Source organism: Bison bison, unplaced genomic scaffold, assembly GCF_000754665.1.
Source record: "Bison bison bison isolate TAMUID 2011002044 unplaced genomic scaffold, Bison_UMD1.0 scf7180017864203, whole genome shotgun sequence".
Taxonomy (NCBI): domain Eukaryota; kingdom Metazoa; phylum Chordata; class Mammalia; order Artiodactyla; family Bovidae; genus Bison; species Bison bison.
The window spans coordinates 624,549-647,977 of NW_011494775.1; the positions used below are offsets into that span (position 1 = coordinate 624,549).

Here is a 23,429-nt window from a genome sequence, read left to right on the forward strand (position 1 = left end):
CTCTCCAGCTCGGTTCCCCCGGCCCCTGGCCGAGTAGGCTCTTCGCCGCCTTCTTGCTCCCCCTCCCAGCTCCTGTGCTGGGCGCTGCGCCAGGCGGGGGGAGCCTTAGACGCAGTGAGCACTAACTGAGCAGGCGCCGCAGCCTGGGCTCCCCCTGCAGTCCCTGGGGAGCCGCCCCAGCCGAGGCTCGCAACTCCCGGGCGGGGTAACACTCCCCTCCTCCAGCCAGGCCAAGGGCGAGGGTGGGAGGAGGGGGCGGTTAGGCTGGCAAGGTTCCAGCAGGTCTCCTGGGAGCTAGACGCAAACGGGGAAGCCCTCCCCGTTGCGTCCCCGCTCCCCCACTCAAGTGCGCACCCAAAACAGAACGGGGATTCCTGTTGGGGAAGGCTTCTGCTCTAGCTCTGAATCCAGGGGAGGTGGTGTTTTTCTGAATTTAAAAAGAAAGCAGAAAGTGTGTGTGTGGAAGGAGGGTGCTGACGACATTGGGAGGGAAGGGGTGGGGGCGGGTTAGGGTCTCCCTGAACCCAAAGAGCTTCAGGAAGTCGGGGTTGAGGGTGTAAAATGGGGGAGGAGGATGTAACTATCTTCGGCTTCATCCCTCTGTATTCTACACACACACAAATCGGCTTAGGGAATCCAGCAATGAACCAGGGCACCCTTATCTCTGTTCTCTAAATCTGAGCTCCCCAACCCAAACGCTAGGACCTGGTGGGGGCCCACTCCAAGGTACCGAGTTGTCCATTAGAAGCAAAAGCCTCCTGCAGGGCAGAATGGCCAGGCCAGTCAGAGTCAGATGTGTTAGGTCTGAATGCCCATTTTGCTACTCCCTGGTGGGGTATCTTGGCCAGGCTTTTCTTATCTCTCTTCAGCTGTAAAACAGATCTAATGTTAATGATGGAAGGATTGTTATAAAGACTGAAAACTTACATGGACTTCCATGTGTGAAGTTCCAAAGCACAGTGCCTGCCTTGCAGTTGACATTCAGTAAACAGTGGCTTTTGCTGTTTTCTGGGGCTTTTGACCCACTGGGGTTGCCCACAGTTCACCCACCCATCCTCAGCCCCCAAGTAAACCCCAGTGACCATTTTCTGAAAAGTTGTACAGAGAAGGAGAAACATTCCAATCCTAACACAGGGGCCATTGTCCTGAAGAGCCCATCTTAATCCTCCTTGCTGCAGTAGAACATTATTTCATAGAGCGGAATTTTTTTCAACCTTGACTGTGCACAAATGGAGCTCTGAAAAAGAAAGGTTTTACCCTAGGCTAACCGAATCACAATCTTCCTGAGCTCATGAGAGCCAGAACTGAGCAGAGACTTCCTAGGATCCTTTTTCTGTCTCTGGGGAGCTACCCAGGCTCTGAGAGTATATTCCTCCCCCAGCCAGGGCAAACTGGTTCCCCTATGATTCTAATGTGGAAGTTGACCCACAGGATCTTCAGGTCCTCACTGAAGCTGTGCACTCAAAATCCTAATAATCTACATCTTTCGCTTTGTGTGTCCAACCGTTCTTTTCCTAAGTGCTCCTAGTCAGCTGTTTCCTTTGGAGAACCACCCCCAATCCATATGGTTGAGGGAAGAAAACCCCATCCTAGATCTAGGTGAGGACATGTCACCCCTACCTGGTCATCCATCTAGGATGCTTTCTTCCAGCAGTCCAGGAGCATTCTATCTCCCTAGGCATAGCCACTGCATCAGGATGGGCACATGACCCAAACCAGGCTAATGAGAGACTCTTCTAGGACTTTTTCTGGAACTCTGAACAATAGGAATTCTCTTTCCCAGATGGTACTAAACCAGTGGAATGTAAGCCTGGAAGCCATCTTGCCATCTGACCTGGAGAGCTTACCTGAGAATGAAGCCCATGCAGAAGAAATTAAAAAACAGATCCACACCCAGAGAGTAAATCTCTGGATAGAGTCGGGGCCTTTGAGTTACACAGGTTAATAAATTTCTTTTTTAAATAAAGCTTATTTCAGTTTCTATTACAACCCAGCAGGTTCTGATTAAAACACCCATTATCCACAACAACAGTAAACTTTTTTGAGGACTTTCTGTGGATAAAGGCCTGAGGCATAGGCTCCTGCTGCTGAGAAGCTTACAGTTGGGTAGAAGGGAACCTGGACTCCATGTTACAAGAGAATTAAGATTAGGCAGCAGCCCTGAGTCTGGGACTCTCAGACCTTGTCCATTGGGTGACTGATGCCAAAAGCTCTAGAAAAGGTGAGAGGCCCTCAGAGGGTCTGCAGGTCTGAGCCGATGTCAGTGCTCAGACTTTCCTTGCAAACCATAGAAGAGGAAGAGGCAGAGGTGAGAGCAGAACTGGGCTGGTCCATGGCAGCTGACGCTGGGAGAAAGTCAATGGGAACCATCATGTCTGACCCAGGGCTGAGCAGGCTGTAACTCTCAGAGGAAAACAAGCCCCTTTTTCCATCGCCACTTCCTCCTCCCCACCCCAGGCTACGTCAGCACCCACATGTGCTGCTCGGATAGTGGTTTGCCACCACTGTGACCAGCCCAGGGCTCAGGAAGTGACTCTCGCTTTGGTTCTGCCTGGGGTGCCTGTCACACTTTCCGATGGTTGATCAGCTCTGCCGGAAACATGGAGGGCCTGGCCTTCAATGGGTCTGGGGGCAGCTCTGCTCCCACCCCAGGGAGGGTCTTTGGGCACTGAGAGATGAATCTGAAGAGGCCAGGTATGGAGTGGCACAGAAGATGCACTGAGGCGGGGCGGGAGCAGGGGGACGGGGGAGAAGTGGAGGCATGGTGGAAGAGGGGAAATGAAAGAGAATCACCCCAGAGTGCTCCGGTGGGAAACCATCCTATTTCCTCCAATTTCAGATGGGAAAACTGGGTGCCAGAGGAGATCCTGAGCCCTAGGACAGGTGGAAAAGGACAAATTCTGAGACAGGCCCACACAGAGTGATGCTGAGGCCTGAGGAAGTGGAGGGTGCCCTGGGCCCTGAAGAGGTGCCTGGCTGCACCCTCCAGATGGGATCCAGGGCTACAGCGAGGAGTCCATGTAGGATTTGGTCCAGGTTGGGGATCTGCCTGTGAGAATCAGGGTCTGGGCTGTTGTCCTTAGAGTCTGCACGAGGGGTCATGTGCCGGACAGAGTTAGGTAAGGCCTGAAGTGGAAGTCACGGGACTGGCACAGAGGGACCATTAAGGGAAGAGGGAGTGGGTCAAGGTAGGTGAACATTTTGGCATACTGGGTCCTCTCTGCCCTGCAGAATCAGGAAGAGGCTGCTGTCCCTGGACATCAGTCCCTTCGCCCTGCGCTGAGTGGTCCCTCTCCCAGGCCTGGGGTCAGCGGGATCCTGGGCTCAGAGGACAATCCATCCTTCCTTGCTCCCCCCACCCCCAGCTGAGTGTGCAGCAAAGCTGGCTGCAGAAATCTCTGGAAGCTCGTTGGGCAGGCAGAGGGAGGGGAGTGTTACATAAGAACCCACTGATGTGCAGGAAGTCTAGAGCAGCCTTTAGATTAGAAAGGCAGCGTTCCCATCCAGCCCAGAAAGGCAGGAATAGCAACGGCAGTTATTTCTGGCCCCTCACCACCGCCCAGCGCCAGGGCTGCTCAGCTTCGTGGCGGGTGAGCTTGGACTCTGCAGACCTGTGGGGAGGGCAGAGGGAGGGCAGGTAGCCCCTGGGTTTACCCCGCTCTAGCACTGGCCTCACCGTCCCCTCCCCCTAAACACTGGGATGCTGAAATCAGTGGTGATGCTTGTTTCCTCTGATTTTCCTCAATCTCTAGATGCATTTCCTATCCCCACCCCCACCCCCCAGACACATTTACAATGTGACAGGATTCATACTAAACACTTGACAGGTATTTGTCCTTACAATGCCTTATGAAGTAGGTTCCATTCTCGCTCCTGTTTCATTGATGAGGAAACAGGTTCAGAGAGGGCAGGCAACTTGCTCAAGGTCAGAGAGCCCAGCAATGGCAGAGCCAGGATTCCAATCCAGACAGTCTGGCTTCAGATCTGTCTGCCTGAACCCCAGTTCATCCTAAGAACTGTTTTCTGGGGCCCCAGAATGAATCAGACAAAGCTTTCATCCTACCGGCACTCTTGAGTCAGATCGAATAGCAGGGGCAGACATGAACACGTCGTTTCAATTCATTCATTCGGCAATTACCTATCACACATCTGTTCCACTCTGGGCATTAAAGATATAAGGAGCAGTAAGGTAGGTTCTCCCTTTTTTGCAGGTCATAGCTCAGTAGGGGAGACCAACAAGTAAACAAGCAATTTCCACAGTGTGCGGTGTGCTATCCTGGGGGAAGCACAGTGACTGGGGAGCCCCTAATCCAGCTCCCACCCACTGAAGTGGTTCTCAGGCAGTCAAACAGCCAACGCACCATTTTAAAATAATTCCAGGAGGCTGGGTAGGGGAGGACTGGTAGTGAGACCAGCCAGGAAACTGTGTAGTCATCCAGGAGAGAGGGTAAGGTCTACATGCCTCAGGGTCAGCTATCAGAGACTCTTCAGGGACCTCCCAGTCAGAGAGCAAGAAAAACTGACCCCCAGATTTACAGACAGGCCTCTCAGCCCAAGGTACATCTGTTCCCCATGGTACTGTGGCAATGGGAAAGTCAGAGAGGTTGGATGGAAGAGTCTTCTCTTTTTCCTCCTCTAATCATCCCCCTAACTGGTCTACCCTTATGGAAGCACTGCTTTTTACTTATTTATTTATTTAGCTGTGCTGGGTCTTCATTGTGGCACGCAAACTCTCAGTGGGATCTAGTTCCCTGACTGGGAATCCAACCTGGGCCCCTTGCGTTGAGAACATGGAGTCTTAGCTACCGGACCACCAGGGAAGACCCAGGGAACCTGTTTTAGGGCAAAGTCAAAATGAGTGCCTAAAGAGGAAGCTGGCACCCAGAAGCAGGGAGAAGCACTTGCATCCAAATTATCACACTGACGAGTAGCGATGAGAGGGAGGACAGTTAGCCCCGGTGCCCAGGAACATCCACAGAGGGGTCTTCACTTCACTCTGGGCAGAGACCACACTTCTACTCTATCAGCAAAGGGAGGGACTCTTCGGAACGGAAAGGATTTGTTTTCCCTCTGGTCAAGCTACAGAGAGAGCTATTGTGGCAGGATGACGATGTCTTTAGGCTGACATTGGACTCATTGTTTTTTTTCAAAAATATATTACAGTAAAATATACATAACATAAAATATCCCATTTTAACCATTGTAAGTGTCCTATTCAGTGGCATTCAGTTATATGTGCAGTGCTGTGCAACCGTCACCAGTATACATAGGCAGAACTTTTTTATCATCCCAAACAGGAACTCTGTACCCATGAAACACTGGGGATAGGGAAACGTAAATTCTCTATCCTGTTGCCTCCTCTTTGGCCCCTGGTAATCCCTATTAGAGTTTCTCTATATATAAATTTGCCTAGTCTAGGTACCTCCTGTAAGGGAAGATATTTGTCCGTAATATTTGTCCTGCTGTGCCTGGCTTAGCATAATGTTTTCAGGGTTCATCCATGTTGTAACATGTATCAGAATTTCATTTCTTTCTAAGGCTTAGTAAGTATGTATATACCACTTTTTGTTTATCCTCTCATCTCTTGATGGACATTTGGGTTGTTCCTACTTTTTCGACTATTGTGAATAATGCTGCTATGAATATTAATGAGCAACTATCTGTTTATGGATTCTGTTTTTATTCATCAGGCCTCTCAGCAGTTACCAAATAGATTAAAGTTAGATTTAAGAAGGACTTTCTGGTTTCCTACTACCAGCGACCTAAGCAGCAGCATCTCCTCCTATGGATAGTTCCGATAACCTGAATCTCTTCCACCCCCTCTAATCCATCCCTAGGCTGAGGTAGTGCCCAGAATGGCTGCACCATCGCAGGAAAGAGGCTTCACAGGGGTCACTCTGGAGTCATACCTCTGGATGACTTATTTTTAGTAGCTGGGTGGGGGTTTCACTGTCTTCTCTTGGGTTCTGGGTACGTTTGCCACCACTACCCACCCCAGACCCAATGTTCTCCTTTCCCTGGCAACATCCAGACTGTCTCCCTTTTTCTCTCCCAGGCTAAATTGGGAGTGTGAAGCTGCTCTTCTTCCCAATTTAGCTTTTGAATTAAAGTGAGAAGTGAATGTGGCTGGAAAGCTGGCTCCCATCTGTGTGTGAGAGAGAGAAAGGCAAAGCAAGCGAGCATGAGCACATGCCGGGGGCCAGGGCGAGTGTAGGTGGCCCGGGCAGCTGCTTAGTGCAGACACCCATCCTCAGGTGCCGGCAAACAGCTCCGCAAAGAGATGCTGAAGGTAGAAGGCTGGTTTTTTTTTGGGAGAGGAAGAATGCTGCAGAGATGTCATTTGTACATCCCAGAAAAATGTGCTGAATTATTAGAGTGTTCCAGGCCCTGTACTAGATGCTGGGGAAACAGTGGTGAACCAGGTAGGCCCATCGCCTATGCCCGGGCTTTCAGTCTAGTGGGGACACATGGGCACTGATGAAACAGGGTGATATGTGCTGTCAGGGAAGAGAACACGAAGAGAAGGCCACGGGGCCCTGGACCAGGTGCAGTGTCACATCTAAGCTGAGACTTGAAGAACATGCAAGACATTACCAAGTGAAGGAGGAGACAAAGAGCACGTGAGCAGAGGGCACTGCGTGTTCAACAATTTGGGTGGGCCTGGTTTCCCCGAAGGAGGGTGCTGGCCCCCCGGGAAGCCCACCAGGTGAGCTCAAGAGGGCTAAGAGCTTCCATTTCCTCCTCTTCTTCCAGGGAGAAGAAAGCCAGAAAAGAATGCCAGGGCCAGAAGTCTGGGAGCACATGAGTCCCTTCTGCTCAGGCTCTAAAATAGTTGAAGCAGGGGGAGGAGGGAAGCCCCAGGTCTCCTTCTGAGTTGCCACTTAGAAAGCTGGACCCGGCAGGTCCAAGATGGACATGGAACAGAGGAAATGGGATCTCACTTGCATCAGAGGAGACAAAGGAATCAAGAAGGGTCGCTGCTTGGTTTAGCTTACCCCATCCTCCCCCTGGAGGCTGTCTGAATTGTCTCTGGGGAACCCGTCCTCTTCTCACCTAATGGCAATGAATCATGATCTGGTGGAGATGGGGACAGGTCGAAATCTTGGCAAAGAAAAGAGGAATAAAGGAGCTCTATGGGGGCCATGCATTTCTCTGTCAACTCTCAAGTTCCCCAATGACAGGCACGGCTAAGGGATGCTGGTGTAAAACTTGCCATTAATATTTCAGGCAGCATTATTTATTGATTACTCATCTGGCTGGGACAAAAGAAGAGGGTAATTCATTAGGTGTGCAGGGCTGGTGGGGTCAGTTTGGGAAAGAGGTCAGGCAAAGGTAAGTCATTCAGGAGTCAGCCCTGGCTGCTGGAAAAAATACCCTGGGGTTCCAGGGTCTGAAGATTAGGGTCTTTGTCTCCTTTTTCAGCTCTACAGTACCCATGATGAAAATAAGAGAAGGAGCAGGGGACGGGGAAACCTAGGGGCAGCCCTGGGACTACCATTGTGGCCATAAGGGAGTCAGCTCCAGGGAACCCTGCATCTAGGTAAGCGTCCCTCTCGCTCGCCTAAATTGTCCCTCTCTTAATAATATTTTAGAAGCCCAAGTTGGGTTCTTTGGGCTGTATGACCCTCCTAGGGTCAGCATGGCAATTTCCTTGCTCCCAGGAGGTACCTCATCCTTCCCCAAAGGGAGTACTGCTTGCTGGGTCTGACTATCTCCTCTGCACACAAACTGGGGTTGGAAAGTGATTGAGAATTTATATCTGCCTATCCACCCACAAGGATGCTCTCTTCATGAACCTCCAACTCCAGGGACTGCGGTGTAAAGTATTCTGCTCAGCGGACCTTAAAATCCCACTGACTGCTGAAGGAGACTTTCCCCCGGCAAGGGCCGGGGAATCCCACACTGGGGTGAGCTGCGCCACCTAGTGGGCTTTTTCCTCCTTGCAGGCATCCTTCTCACCCATCACTGCCTCCAGCCTAGATTTGCTGACAAGCTGTCAGGCAGAACCCAAATGGCTCTAAGACTTAAGGTGTCCTCCTCCTTTATGCAGGGCTGACCCAGCTCAGAGAGGGGAAAACTGGGGTTAGGGGGAATCTGTGACAGAGATAATCACGTACTCGCTGGTATTTAAGGCAATGGGGAAGACAGCACTTTGGCCTGGAAATAGTCTCTCCCTATTATTCTGAATGCCACATATATGAGGACCAGAGGCCCCCAGAGACCCTCCCTCCTCTACCTAACCTCCTTTCCTCCAGGCTGAGCAAGGCTGGGCTCAGCTCTTCTGATCAAGGAAGAGCTGGCATAGGCTGGAGCTGCTGGCTTTCCTCTGACGTCATAGCCTGGAAATCACATTTTAAGCAGGTTCTCCTAGTGTGGGGCACACACAAGGGAGGGGAAGCAGGATGAAACCACTTCATGCCTGAGGACCGTTTTAGCCAGGGACCTCAGGCTTGGAGGGCTGCCCAGTGTCCCCAACATGGTCTGGGCGTGGGACACAGGGCTAGACCTCAGCCCCCACTTCAAAGCTACTCTCTCTCAATGCCCAGTGGGTTTCCAGGCAACGAGCAAGTGCCCTCCACATAGCTCCTGCCAGACATCTCTGTCATGACTTCCCTTCCCCACTGCCCTGGCCTAGAAAGATGTACTAAGGTGGAGGGGAGAGGGCAGGTGACCCCAGGGAATAAGACAGCAAGGGCTCATGTAGACCCAGATGTTTTTCATCAGCCTCCTCCCTCCATTCTGTTGGTCACCCTCCATCTCTCCTCTTCTCCCCAGCACCACAGGGGTCAGACCCTGTGTGGAGGTCTAGAAGACAATGTTTCCATGGCAACGGACCAGTGAACTTGGAAATCTGAGCATCATCTGTTGACACAGGGAAACCCAGATGTGCAGGGAGAGCCTGGAGATGTGGAATCTGACAGTCACCTCCTTGGCCACTGGTCACTGTGGATAGAAATGTGTAATCTGAGTGTGAGTTGGGTGAGTGTGTGTGTGTGTGTGTGTATGTGTGAAATGCAGCAAATGGGATTTAGGTTAGAGAGGCCTAACCTGCTTTCCTGGCCACATGGTAGCTGCTAGCAGGAGATGCAAGCAACTTACTCTCTGGAGATCTTTCTAGAACAAGGGAGTCTCTCACCTGATTTCTACTCTGACGCTTCCTCTCCTTTCTGATAGAAAAAGGGGCCAAATTGCCCAGAGGGCAATGGTGAAAGGAATGCCGTTCAGAGCGTTATTGACTGGAGAATTTCAGGAAAGATGAAAAGGGCATCTCACACGCCTCCCTCCCCCTGCCCTCGCTCTCCACGAGCACCTCAGTGCAGAAGCTTCTTGGCCAGCTGGCTCAAGTTTGGCAGAAGGACATGCACCCGTGATGCCAGGGAAGGGAGAGGAAAGCCTGGTGTAGGGACATTTTGCCAATCCTGAGGTCCAGGGCCTGGAGCTAGGTCTCCACTCTGATTCCTCCATTTTCCTTCCATAAGGCTGAGCTGCTATTTCTCTAGCTTCTTTCAGCCTTCCTTCTTCCCTCACTTCTTCCCCCCTCCCTCTCTGCTCTTTTCCCTTGTCTCTTCTGATACTGCCTCTGCCACCTTTTCCCTTCTCCAGGCTTCTGTTCCCACCAGTGGTGCCCCTGGTGACCTAGGCTCCACCTCCCCAGAACTTGACCCCAGGCCCTGCAGCCTCCCTCCTCCACTCCTCCACCCCAGCCCAGCAGCTCAGGGCTCCAGCCCTCCTTCCACAGGCCACATGGGCATGCCTCACTGGCTCTGGCCTTTGGGTCTCTGTCTGCCTTGTTTGTCCCCAGGGTCAGATGTGAGCCATGAGGCTGGTTCCACATTTTTGTCTCTCCCTCCATCCCACCTAGATCCTCCCTTCAGTGTCTGGCTCACTGTCCCTCTCCAATGTTTTTTATTTTTTAGACTTTCGAGGCCACAGCGATCCAATCCCCAGGCTCTGCCAGGAGCCCCCAGTATCCCATTCTTTTTCCTGGAGCCTCATCGTGATCTTTGCCCCCAGAACTTACACCCTTGCACTTTCTGTGAGGTGCCAGAATGGGGAGGGGTCTCCAGTAGGATTCTGAGGGACAGGACAACCTCTAAGGGTGGTCCCTTGCCCTTCATAAGTCCTTCATAAGTCCTGGCTCTTTCCAGCCCCCTGGCTCTATATTGAACCTCCAAGCCATCTTCCCAGATGGAACTACTTCAAGGCTATCTCTTGAAGATCAGATCTCTCGAGTTCATAGTTTGACTTCTTCTCCCCTCCATCCCACAGCTGAGCCCTGGCTTCTCACTTGAAGTCCTCACCTGTGGACTGGTAGACCAAGAACAAAGCACAGAGGCTAACACAAATGAGGTGCCAGAATTTGGTTTATTGGCTCATCCAGTGCCAGAGGTCCATTGGGCACCCTCTTCCCACCGATCTGGAGCCCCCTGGTTCCTAATACCTTTTTCTTCTTTACACGCTCCTCCGAGCCCTGACGGAAGGAAGCCACGGCAGAAGCTGGGGCAAAGTGTGGGGCAAAGGCTGGGCTCTGACAGGGGTCTGTTACAGGGGGCCTAGTCTGCTTGGCACAGGAAGAGGGCCTTAGGGGGAAGGAAGATGGGCCCCCAGGAGAGGAGAAAAGGAATCGGCTCAGCAGGGGCCTCTACTGAGGGCCCAGAGGAGATGGAGCCCCATCCTGGGGCAGGAATGGGAGGAGGCAAAAGAAGAGGGGATTAAGGGCAGAGGAGCAGGTGAGAGGCCCCTTGGAGCCCTACTCTCTCATGGGCTGGGGTCCTCTGAGGCTGAGAGAGTAGGCGGGAGGGCTGAGGGGGGAAAGGGCAGCTGGGTTGGGTGGTGGGAGGTTACTGCTGGAGGCAAAGTCCTTCACTCAAAAGCCCCCAGCTCTAGACCCAGAAAGATACACACACACACACACACACATTTTCTCTTTCACACACACACACACCCCTGGAGCCCCACCTCTTTTCAGTGGGCACAGGTAGCTCACAGACATACCCAACACCCCCAGCTGCAGCTCTGGCCTGGCTCCTGGTCACTTAAACACCACTGAGACCCTGTCCTCCATTCACACCTGTAGGCCCAGAGCCCAGGTTCTCCGAGGCCTCCCCACTCCCTCCTTCTCTGCTGGGCCTTCAGGCTCTGGTCAATCTGGGCTGTGACTGGCCGCCGACCCTGACTCAGGGAGAGCAGTGGGGCCATGTGTTAGGACAAGGGGATGGCCATGGTCTTCAGCAAGGCACTGGGTGGGCGGGGTCAGGGCTGGAGCGGGGAGAGTAGCTTTCGGGCTCTGGGGGGCCCGCACCTCCTTGAGTGGCTCCCTCCTTAGCTCCTGGGTCCAGCCTCTACCCTCGGCCCCCCACAGCAGGGCCTCCCTTCTCTTTCCCAAGCCCTTCCAGGGGAATGGCCACTGGGAGGCACCGGAAACAGCCATCTGAGAGGCCCCGGGGCCTGAGGCTGAGGGCTGCTGGCACAGTGTGGAGCGGGATTCTGCAGCCTGCGGGGAGGGGGCGGGGGCCTCAAGCTGAGTCACCCCCTGCGGAGGTCTTCTTCTTGGGCCGGGTCTTCAGCGTCTTGGAAGCCGGTGGCTGTGGAAGGAAGAGAGGGAGACAGAGGGCTCCGCCTGGAGCCACAAGCCCTTCCCACTTCCCCAAGCTCTGTCCCGGTTCTCACCTCGGGTTTGGGCACTTTTTTGATGGGTTTGACCCTCTTAGGGGCCTTGTCTCCTGTGTCATCCTCAGAGATCTCTGTCCGGGGATCTGCCTGGTTGGTGCCTGACCTTACGCTCAGGGTGGGGTCATCTCCTGGTTTGGGGAGGAAAGGAGAGCAGGTGTCTGGTCTCTCCCCTACTCAGCCTCCTCGCCCTCGCCCCCTGCCCGCCCTGGGCCCGGACTGTACCCAGGTCTTCAATGGTGTCCAGGAGGCTGCCAGGGCTGGCTCTGAGGCGGCCATCAGGCCCCTGCAGGGGCAGCGCGTCCTCGTCCCGGATCAGGGTCAAGTCCTGCATGCTGAAGCTTCGGAGCTTCTCTGATAGCACCCCCTGGCCCTGGGGTCACCACCACGCACCAGGAGGACCGGAGGAGAAGGGGCGGGGTGGAGAGAGAGGTCACCACAGGGCACTGGGCAGCCACTGGACTCAGCGCTCTCCCCATGGCATCCTCAGCCCATCCCACGGCGGCTCTAACAGGCTGGGGCCATGCGTTCCCTTTGGACGGGTGAGGAAACTGTGGCCCGCCAAGTGGAAGTCCCTTAGCGGGGGGATGTTAAAGGCAGGATGGAAACCCCAAGCTGCACAAGCCCCCAGACCTTTACCGGCCCAAGAATGCAGTGGATGCAAAGGGGACTGGCTGGGGGATGAGATGAGCAAGCTGGGGCCTGGGAGCTGGGTCTGCCCCCATCTCACCTTGGCAGCAGCCGTGACTGCGGCATTGGCGGCCAGATTCAGACCCCTCTTGCCCACCCTCATCATGGTCTCATAGCTCTTGTCTCGGGCCTGTGTAATGTACTCGTCGATCTCCTGAGGGGTTGGAGGGGAAGGAGGAAGAGGTGAGGCTGGGTCCTACCCTGCTTTGCCCTTGTTCACACCTGGCACTACCTGCCCCAGGGGGTCAGGCCCCTCTCAGATCACCCACAGGGAGAGCCATGAATACACGTGGCTGCAGGCTCTGGGCTGCCTTGACCTGGGATAGGTGGGAAGCAAGCGTCCCTTGTTCCAACAGACCTTCTCTTTGTTGGACAGGGTTGGGTGCACGAACTTGCGGTAGAGCACGCTGGAGCCTTTGGTATAAGGGGACAGCAGCCATATCACAAAGGCGATCTTGAGCTCAAAGTAGAAGGGGAACCTGTGGGTGGGAGACAGGTAAGGGCAGAGCCTGGGGCAGGAAGTCAGGAGGCATATGGACCCGCTGCAGGACCCTGGCTGGACTCCCACCCCTTAGTGCACTAAGGTCCCCATGTGGCTTAGGAGACTGGTCAAGGGGAAGCTCAGCTGAGACTCCCAGTAGCAAGGTGAAAAGTGACCCCAGCAGGAATTCCCAGCAGCGGTGGCTCTATCACCCTCTTCTATCTGACAGAAGAGCACCCACTCCTCTGTCCTGGGGTCAACACCAAGGCGAGCTCCCTAACCTTCCAGGTGCATTCTTGGATCCTCACTCCCTTCCTTCCTGCTCTTCCTCCCCAGCTGTGCTCTGGATCCATCCCTTGCTGCCATGACACGGCCTCTGCTTTTTAAGGACTGTTCTCTATTCTCATGGCTCCTTCTCAGGCCACACACTCCTTCAGGTCTCCTCTATCCTCACAAAGCCCTCATCAAAGTTCACTCCTTTGCTTGCATCAAGAGGCACCTGCACTCACTTGTTCTCAATTTTTAATCCATGACTCTTTCCTAATTTGACCCCATTCAACTTTCTCTACTCAAACTGTGTTTTCTCAAAGGCCCTTGAAATCTATAAACGCAAGGATCTTGCGTCCTCTACCTCTCAGTAAAACTCTTTTGACTTTCAGTGTACTGTGCTATGTTCGTCCTCTCTTCCAAGAGGCATTTGCTCATTTAGTAAACATTTTTGAGCACCTGCTGTGAATATACAGATGGTTAGACAATTCCGTGTCCTCAAGAGTGCATATACATAGTCTAGTAGTGCCTAGAAAAAGCCTTTGAAATACAAGCTTTGAAATACAATCCAATGTTCACGAGATTGACTCATATGCCTGTTTTACAAATAGGGAAACTGAGGCCTAGAAAACTGTGACTTGCTCAAAGTCACTGTAAGTCTGGCAGAAACAGGTTTCCTGAATTCTATTGTGCTGCTTTGGCTCCCAAAAGAAAGGTGAGAGTTATGTCTGTTCTTATTTTGCTCAATCAAGCCAGGACTGGATGGGGGCTGAGAGGAGGGGACACCCAGGACCCCATGGGACTGTTGGGGAGATGCCACCCTAGGTGGACTGGCTGTGTAGAAGAAGTCAGAAGCCCTGGCCCCTGAGGTGCAGGGAGGCGGGGGTTGCTGGACCTCACCAGGAGAGCACGATATCTGTGAGTGTCTCGGCAGTGGTGAAGAAGGCAAAGACGATCCAGTACATCATCCATTTCACCTAAATGTACAGAGGGCGGTGTCAGCTGGGGCCTTGGGGAAACACCCTGGACCCCACCTCTACTTGCCAACCTGCTGGACGCACTATGTAGGGGGGCACAGAGGGCCCCAACTTTGTCTGTGTATCACACCAGGGTTGGGGAAAGGGATACACGGGCGCCTCCCCGAACCAGGTCTCATTAGTGCTGACAGCATTAGTATAACGTCATCCCCGTCTGTCATGTGATCCACTGTCCTCCCTGATCTCTGCCACATAAGTTGGGTAGGAGATGAAGGGTCACACACTCACATATTCCTTCACGTTTTTTGTCTTCACGGCCTTGTAGGAAGAGTAGGCTGGGTACAGGGTGCCAAAGATGAGCCTAGGGAGGCAGGCATGGTTACTGGGCCCCTTGGCCAAAAGCAATGGCCTCTCCCTCCCATCTCTGCATCAGTCCCTGGGTAGGTAAGGGGAGAATGGACAGAACTCCAGGGTACCACATCAGCTGACTGATGAACTCAGGTCAGGGGTTAAGGTCAAAGCAGGCAAGCCTGAGGTGATACACAAGCATGGAGGCCCTAGCCAGCAAGGGTGATGCCCCTTTATTGTTCAGTTCTTCTCCAGCCCCTGACAGAAAGACCTAGAGGCCAGAGGGTCTGATGTGGCTTATCTGCCCTGAACCTCATTTGTGCATAACTATATCATGGGGTGGGGGTCAGGTCACTGCCTCAGGGGTGTCGTCCTTCTCCAGACATCATGCACTTTCTTACCCATTGGCCCTTACCCTCTACCTTCCCGTCGTAGGGCCAGGGACACCACCTAACAGGGTACCTGGCAGTCAGAAGTACCACTGTAGCCCTGGGGACCTGAGGAGCAGAGGGCACGGGGGCAGGAGGCCCTGAAGGGCAAAGTGGTTTATTTCCCGATATAAACACTTTTGGGACTAGCCTCCAGAAAGTGTGCTGGGCTAGAGATCCTGGCTATAGTGGAGTCTGTGCTGTTCCCATCAGAGACCACATACAGGACACAGGTGAGGCAAGGAGAGGACCAATGCCACTCGGGGAGCTCATTCACACAAGAGGAGCAGCCACTGTGAAGGCCACATGGACGTATGAGGCCCCTGGGTTCCCTCAGGTGGGAAGGGAAGGAGACTCTGGTGGGTCTAGAGGAAGCCAGAATTGAAGAACACGATAGCAGGGAGGGGATTCTGGGGTGTCAGTGCCCCAAGGTGGAGGTTGAGGGGCAGGGTCCTAAGCTGGGGCAGGTTAACTGAAGCCATGCAGAGCTCCTGCCAGGCCCAGCCTCTTGACAAATGTGTGGATACCGCCTGTTCCCCATGGACTTGCCTCACTGAGGCAGGGTACTTCGGAGATGGAGTCGGGGGTGGAATCCTCAAGGACAAAGTCCACAGTTGTGGGAGAGGGCACCCTCCTGGAGCCTGGGGGAGCTGGGAGGGACAGAACTGGCAGCCTGGGATGAAGGCCACCTAACACCCTTCCCTCCACGGCTCTCACAATCCCAGGCTGAACACACATATCCTCTCCCAGTTACCTCCCACACTTTGTCATCCAAGCATCTCTGCTTCCCGTCCTCCCTGGGGGGCCTTCAGAGCATGTGCCCTCACCCCCAGTCTCCTGACAGACAGTGGAAGAGGGAGGAGAAATGGGGCCCTTCGGGGAGGCCAAGGCTGCCATGGCCCTAAGCTATGGAATGAGGAGGCCCTGCCTTGCTCCCCTGGCTCTTCCGTTAGTTCTCCCGCTGGGAGATGAGAGCCCAGGTCTGAGGGGCTCCTCCGGCCAGATGTGCTACGTGGGTGAGGGGACAAGCCGCCTCCCCTCATAAATCAAGCCATGCTGCCTAGCCCCCTCGGGGATGAGGGAGGGCGCAGAAACAGGGAAATTAAAAATAAAAGGGATGGGAAGCCAGGCCTGCCTTACTCCTCGAACATTCCCCGCTCCTCCGGATCCCTCACCTCCACGTCTCTGGGGACCCCAAATAGGGATGATGTGCCTTTAGGTGATTCTGCTGTACGAAGCCACGGAGTGGTCCATCCCCAGGCCTTCCCATACCCCCTCACCCGCCACCCCTAGCCACCATCCCCCTCCCAAACGGCCGCGCCCCGCCGCCGCACTCACACCACCAGGCGAGAGATGATCCAGGACACCATGGCGGGGCCGGGCGGGGCGCGGGGTGCGGGGCGGGAAGCCGGCCCGGGCCGAGGATGTGGCTGCTGGAGGCCGAGCGGCGGCGGCAGCAGGAGCCGCAGTAGCAGCAGCACCCGCAGCAGCAGCCGCCGCGGGGGCCGCGGAGCGCCGAGCCGCCGCCGTTAAAGGGGAGGTCCCTGCCGCAGCGGCGGGCCGTGGGCGGCGGCGGCTCTTAAAGGGGAGGCCACGGCGGCGGCAGCGGCGCGCCCCCCTGCACCTGCTGTCGCTGGGCATGCGCCTTTGACCTGCCTTCCTCCAATGGCTTGTTCACTTTTCTTGGGTTCCAAACCCAGGACTGAGGTCCTCAGAGGCCTTCATGGTTCCATCCGGACATCCTAGCCCTCTTCCTGCGCTGATCACAACAGGCTGAAAGACTTAAATATCCTAAGAGGAATAATGACTGACTTACTGAGTGCTTATTGTGTGCCAGGCCCTGTGCTAAGAGCTTCACACGCGTTATTTCAGTGACCATCCCATAAGACAGACGTTATAATTATCATTTTGAAGATAAGAAAATGGGAAGCTTCGGGGAGGTTCAATAATATGCCTCGGGTCACAGAACCACTAAGTCATGCTGCTAAGAAAGGAACTTAGGAAGTCTACTGAATTGGCTACTTCTTCCAACTGCTATCAAACCCTTCTCCCCTATCGCTGACCGTCAAGACACCCACCCAGGAAGTCCTGAGGTCAAAGGCATAGAGGCATATATCCACCCCGCCATCACCAATCACTCCAGTTGTAAAAGGCCTAACGCCATTCCCAATCTGATCTGCTTTAAGGTTGTCAGTTCCTAAGTTTTGTAGGGGAACAGGGCCCTGTGCTCTCAAGGATACCCTGGGGCAGGGGAATCACCCTTTTTGTAAAGAGGCTGGTAGAGAGGCCTGGGGTCCAGGCGTGGCGATGAAAAAGGGGCTCCAGTTCCATCCCCATCAGCAAGCACTGGTGGCAATGGATGCCCTAATTCCGAAGACATTTATATCCAGAATGTAGGCTAGCCTGCCTCCTGATTTTCACCAAAGCAACAAAGCTCCAGCAACCTCTGCAACCTCCCTTCCCCCACTGCTTTCCTTTCCCATCCCATTTCAAAGCTTCTGCATTCTTTATGTTGAGGTATAATCCTCTGATGATCACAGCACCAGCCCGTGCCCATCCTGGCCTAAAGGACATGCTCAGAACTCTGTATTTCAGTTATGGTGCTATTCAAACTCAGTATCCTTGAACCACACACAATGGTCTATTTCCACCCTGATAATTGTATTTCCAGGCTCAAACACTTTGGAAGATGTGTTTCCAACAGGATCCAAGGAAGCAGCCTCTGATGACCCCTCTTGCTATTCTTTACAACTTCCTCTTCAAAAGGCCTTTTCTAATTGGAACACAGTCTGTCCTCACTCTTCAAGCCACTTGAATTTCCTATATGGGCAGCCAGGCCTCTTGTTTTGAGGAACTTTGTCACTGATTGCCCAGAACCTTGCTCAGGCCACTCTCCCTGGCCCTTTCCCCCCAGGCTGCTTCTGGAAGGTAGGAACCCACCTTTCCCATAGGGCAGAAACTACGGAAAGCCCATGTTTGCTCCTACCTCTAGCTCATGTAGCACATTCCCGTTTGTCCCTAAGCCCTCAAACCACAATGACCTGGCACATCCCTCGCCTAACTGGGCACAAATTCAGGAAGCAAAGAGTAATAATTGGATGCAACAATGTAATGATGATATGAAAATGAACTATCCTCCAACTCCAACCCCACCCTCAACCTGGCCCTGCTTTTTAGAACAACTGGCACAGGAAGAAGTTAGTCCACTATGAACAGATTTGTTAGATTTTTAATAAGAACATGGAAATCCCAATCAGCCCTTCAACAAAATTAAAATACAGAAAGTGAAATTAAAAGTATTCTACAGTAAATGACTTTTATTAAAAAAAAAAAAAAAGTAACTGTGAACATATAAACAAGCCTGCAGGGCACTACAGTACAGCTGGGAAGAAGATAGATACATTTTCCAATGTATCTATGGGCCAATGAATTCCATCATTTTCAAATAAATTCTTAATAAAACTCCACTGAGTTGGAAAGTTTTGCTGAAAATATTTCTGGACAAAAAAACTCCCAAAACAAAACGCCTCATGTAGGAAAGCAAACTTTCCTTTGAATTTGGAACTACAAGAGGAGTCCCAAGGGAACGCTGGTAATAGGTGGAAATGGTTCCTGGAGTCACCAGTGTGTGTATGCATGGAACAAACCACAGCTCAGACACGACAAAGTTCTTTCTCAAGATGGCTGTTCCCTCAAGATAGGGCTGAGATGGGAGGGGGGTGAAATTAAAAGAACCCTAAAAAGCCAATTCTTTTAAATTCTGCTTTGGCTGATTTTTGTGCTATAATGGGCAGTTGATTTCTAAAAATCTTATTTCTTCAAAGAGTTTTCTCGAAGGAAGACTAAATGTAATGTGCCTTTCCTCATAATCCAGGAAAACAACTGTGGTATTTCAAAAGTTCTAAAAATATCTACTTTCATGAAATAGTAACTATTTCACTACAAACCTATTTTTCACTAAATACACACGTTTCCTAATCCTGGAGCCTCTTGGGAAAAGCAGTGGATTCTCCCTGGGTCCTTCAAGACTTCAGTGTTCATGGGAGAGAGATGGTGGGGAATGGCTTCACCCGTCTCCTGGGATGGGCTGTGTCAGAGGTCATGTGTAGAGACACCATCAGGCTTCCACCAGGCGTGTTTAAACAATTAGCCCCCACATGTACCAGGTATGTGATTTCCCCCTACCTCCAAACACATTCCCACTTAACTAGGCACAAGAGAAAAAAAAAGAAAGGTGTGCCCACATTCCTGGTTTCCACAAATCTCAAATCATGAGAATGTGCAGGACAGCCCAGTGATGTTCAGGCAATCTGAAGTCCCAAAAGGCCACAGGATAGGGATGTGGCACCCTCGGCTTGGAGTCTGAAACTGTGTGTGTGAACAGTGCGACTTTCCTGTGTCAACCTTCAGTGTTGAGGCAGCGTAGAAAAGAGTGGCTGGAGAGTTTGTAATACTGACCACACTGGCTCCAAGTGAAGGACCTCTGCTCCAGCAGAGAACCCTGTCGTTCCCTGTATGTGTTGTGAGTGAAAGACCTGCTTCACAGGGGAGTTTGAAATTTCTCCACGCCTACGATCTTGCCAGCTTGGACTCATGAGCCTTGAGGGTGCCAACAGCATCTTTCACTGCGTGATAAATGATGTTCTTCACCTGGAGAGAGCAATCAGCACAGTTAGTCCATGGCAGCCACAGACTGTGCTCTGCAAATGAAAATATCCTGCAAAGACTAAAAGCCTACTGATGAGTGAGGAAAGCCCTCAACCAGGACTGCGTGCTCCCCTAACCAACCCCAAAAGATGATTTACAAATCACACAGAATATACAGTTTATATTCAAAAAAGAGTGATTCATCATTTGAAAGCCTATATAATCACCATCCTCTATGTGTATATATGTGCTGGGCACTACTGCTAAGCTCTTTATGTGGACTTTCATTTAATCCTTACCATAATCCTATGAAGTAGATTCTATTATTATTCCCATTTTACAGATGAGAACTGAGGTCAAGAATCTTACATTAAGGTCCTATAGCTAATAAGAATGCACTAAAAACAGTGGGCAGGTAGGATTTATTGGGTATTTTTCCCTTTCGTGCCTATATTTTCTAATTTGTCAAAAAGGAACACATATAATGTATGAAGCAAAAGTTATTAAAATAGAGTGAACAGGATGAAGACAGTTTTAAATCAACATGATGATTATTTTTGGGGAGATGGAATGGGAAAGGGTACATGGAGGCTTCAACAATGTAGTTGTTGTATATAAATACATTATATATATGGTATGAATATGATGCTTTATCTCTTAAGCTGAATGATGGCCACACAAGCCCCCTTGTTATTCTCTATCACATTTTTTGTATTAATTCAACCAATGTTTACTGAGTACCTACTATGTGTCAGACATGTCCTAGGGAAAAGCAGTGAACTAAAACAGCAAAACCTCTGCCTTCATGGAGCTTAAACAGCTTATGTTCTAGTAGGAATAGAAACAAACAAAAGATACATAGTATGTTAGATGGTGAAAACTACAGGAAAAAATAAAGCAGTAACAGAGGACTGGGAGGTGATATGTGACAAGTAGAGACCAAACAGGGTGGTCTAAAATATATATGCCTGAACACTTGCATTCTATCTATAATAGAAATGTCATCTATCAATCTAGCAACAACCAAGAAAAATATCCAACCTCACGGGTCACTGACACACCTGAGTCACAGGCATGACGCAGGAAAACAGGCCTTAAGTGAGAGGCTGCGAGAATGCCTGTTTGGATGCTAAACCTCTGCCTCGGGAATCTTGCTTTCTTATTCTTTTTTTTTTTTTATGTTACTAAGCATCCAGGTATATTAAAAATGATATTCTGCCCTTAAAGTTCCAATCCATTTCAGAACAGAGGAAAACCTAATCTGATTCTCCAGTTTAGATCTATGAGGGGGAAACAACTCTTAGGGACATGGATTACAGTCCCTAGCAGGGCTCTAAGGAATTGAGTTTGCACAGAAATTTGCTGGGAGAAGGCAGTTCTGTGGAAACAGGTTTAGAACACACTGCCACAGTGCTTTTCTCACCTGACTGGGGAGGTCAGTCTAGAGCAGTTACTAACACTGAAACACTGTATCTTCCAGGGGCAGAGAAAGAAAAGACTGCCACATTGGAAGTGATGAGGTGAAAAGACGAATATTCTCTAAAAGTAAACCTGAAGAGGACTGATTAAACACTTCCTGAGGGAGGACTTGTCACACCCCAGACATGGGCCTGAGTCAGCTCTCTGCAGTTATCCTGCCCAGATAATAGCCTCAGAAAGCAGTGTGCGCCTCCTATGTATGTGGCCTACAAGGAGATAAGACAGGGCTGGAGTGGAGGAGGAGCTCTTTACCTGCAGTTTATCCTCATGGTTTGTGTGAGTGTTAGAGAGATGCCTGAATTCCTGCGTCAGGCGAAAACAGTGCTTTACGTGTTCTGGAGACACGAAGTCTTCTGCGACTTTGATGCAACTATACAGGTTGTGCACCTGCGAGAGGAAAGGCAGAGGCAGACAGCAGGCGCCAGTCAGTAACCTGAGGAAACCGCTCACGTAGTGCACAAGGACACTGGAGAAACACTTCTGATACCCCACGTTTATAACGACAACAAATGCAGAAAGACTCCAAGTATAAATTTATAAATGAAAATGGTACTAGTGCAAAAATAGGATCTGGAAAAATATATATCAAATTCTTAACAGTAGGCTACTTTCTGGGGAAGGCAGAATGAAGGAATTGAAAATGGGATTGAACTGAGACTCACTTTCTTCTTTAAATGAGCATTTAAAATTACATAGAAGAAAATGAAAACGCAAAAAGTAAGTTGCAGTTTAAGAGCAATTGGTCTAACCCACACTTTTATATCTACTGCCAGATTAGCAACAAACTCAGAAATAAGGAAACTATGGGAACTGCGGAGCCCCACCCACAAGTTGGGACATACCTGGTGTGGGGCTCCAGCAGGTATGAAGACAGCATCTCCCAGGAACTGAACAATGGCCCAGCCTTGCACACCATATTCCTCATAGAGCCGCTTACGTAGGGTCTGGTCCAAGTACCAACTTTGGTCATGAATTGGATCATGATCAGGGGGATTCTCTTGGCCTTGCTCTTCTCCAACCTGATCATGAAACCACGATCAAAACCCAAAGATGGAAAAATCAGTAAACACATAAAGATTATTAACAGGATAAATCCAGCTTGCTGCAGTAATACCTACTTTATTTAATATCCTCTAAGTGAGGATTCAGCCCTATGGGGCATTGTAACAAAGGACACAAGTCTTTAATGCCAAGGGACTCTACATGAGAAACCCTAGTTAGACTGTCTTAGCATCCCCAGACCTGTGAGCTGGGAGCCCACTCAGGGACATACCTTTCGGAGCAGCTCCCGGATCTTCTCTGCATCCTTGGCTGCATAGATATGCCACAAAGCACCGGGTTTCTCCTTTCCATCATGAATCCTTTGCTTTGTCACCTCATCAGCATCTCCCTCGTCAATTGTTTTGAGAACCTCTGAAAAAAGCAAAATGATATTTCAATGTAAGCAGCCACTTCACTACCTCTGAGTGAAGCAAAATGTCCAATTTAAACAAGTTTACTCTCTACTATGCTTTATCTGCAATAACGGACTGGTTTAAAATTGGGAAAGGAGTATGTCAAGGCTATTATGTTGTCACCCTGTTTATTTAACTTATATGCAGAGTATATCACATGAAATGCCGGGCTGGATTAATCACAAGCTAGAATCAAGACTGCCAGGAGAAATATAAACAACCTCAGATATATGCAGATGATACTACTCTAATGGCAGAAAGTAAAGAGGAACTGAAGAGCCTCTTGATGATGGTGAAAGAGGAGAAAGAGCTGGCTTGAAACTTGACATTCAAAAAACTAAGATAATGGCATCTGATCCCTCACTTCACTTCAGTTCAGTTGCTCAGTTCTGTTCAACTCTTTGTGACTCCATGGACTGCATCATGCCAGGCTTCCCTGTCCATCACCAACTCCCGAAGTTTACTCATTGAGTCGGTGATGCCATCCAACCATCTCATCCTCTGTCATCCCCTTCTCCCGCCCTCAATCTTCCCCAGAATCAGGGTCTTTTCAAATGAATCAGTTCTCTGCATCAGGTGGCCAAAGTATTGGAGTTTCAGCTTTAGCATCAGTCCCTCCAATGAATATTCAGGACTGATTTCCTTTAGGAAGGACTGGTTGGATCTCCTTGCAGTCCAAGGGACTCTCAAGAGTCTTCTCCAACACCACAGTTCAAAAGCATCGATTCTTCGGCACTCAGCTTTCTTTATAGTCTGACTCTCACATCCATACACGACTGCTGGAAAAACCATAGCTTCGACTAGACGGACATTTGTTGGCAAAGTAATCTCTAGGCTTTTTAATATACTGCTTAGGTTGGTCATAGCTTTTCTTCCAAGGAGCAAGCATCTTTTAATTTCATGGCTGCCGTCACCATCTGCAGTGATTCTGGAGCCCCCCAAAATAAAGTCTCTCTTTCCACTGTTTCCCCATCTATTTGCCATGAAG

At 51.0% G+C, this 23,429-nt stretch overlaps 2 protein-coding genes and 1 long non-coding RNA gene across 6 annotated transcripts in view; 1 reads left to right on the forward strand and 2 right to left on the reverse strand.

Annotated features, from left to right (window-relative positions):
* Window positions 1-2,521: 2,521 nt before the first annotated feature.
* On the forward strand, window positions 2,522-10,242 carry LOC104991818. Its single transcript, XR_825640.1, has 3 exons — window positions 2,522-2,694; window positions 7,423-7,907; window positions 8,776-10,242. It is a non-coding gene; the product is annotated as an uncharacterized LOC104991818 (long non-coding RNA).
* A 104-nt stretch (window positions 10,243-10,346) lies between these two features.
* REEP2 (receptor accessory protein 2) lies at window positions 10,347-16,371 on the reverse strand. Of its 4 annotated transcripts, none has more exons than XM_010844431.1 (8): window positions 16,200-16,371; window positions 14,374-14,446; window positions 14,009-14,085; window positions 12,719-12,839; window positions 12,401-12,514; window positions 11,896-12,043; window positions 11,671-11,801; window positions 10,347-11,585 (listed from the first exon to the last, which is right to left on the reverse strand). In XM_010844431.1, the coding sequence occupies exons 1-8, from the start codon at window positions 16,229-16,231 to the stop codon at window positions 11,517-11,519; spliced, it is 765 nt and encodes a 254-aa protein (XP_010842733.1). In that variant the 5' UTR covers window positions 16,232-16,371; the 3' UTR covers window positions 10,347-11,516. The 4 variants fall into 4 exon arrangements, with proteins under 4 accessions (XP_010842733.1, XP_010842734.1, XP_010842731.1 ...); XM_010844432.1 differs by having other exon boundaries at window positions 11,896-12,037; window positions 16,200-16,247; XM_010844429.1 differs by having other exon boundaries at window positions 10,347-11,801.
* A 1,703-nt stretch (window positions 16,372-18,074) lies between these two features.
* The window catches only part of KDM3B (lysine (K)-specific demethylase 3B), a 58,301-nt gene continuing 52,946 nt past the window's right edge, over window positions 18,075-23,429 (reverse strand). Inside the window, exons 21-24 of the mRNA XM_010844617.1 lie at window positions 22,261-22,400; window positions 21,830-22,006; window positions 21,240-21,374; window positions 18,075-19,511 (exon numbers count right to left, since the gene is read on the reverse strand). Of these exons, the coding sequence (XP_010842919.1) occupies window positions 19,431-19,511; window positions 21,240-21,374; window positions 21,830-22,006; window positions 22,261-22,400 (533 nt within the window). The 3' untranslated portion in view covers window positions 18,075-19,430. The remainder of the gene's footprint in view (window positions 19,512-21,239; window positions 21,375-21,829; window positions 22,007-22,260; window positions 22,401-23,429) is intronic.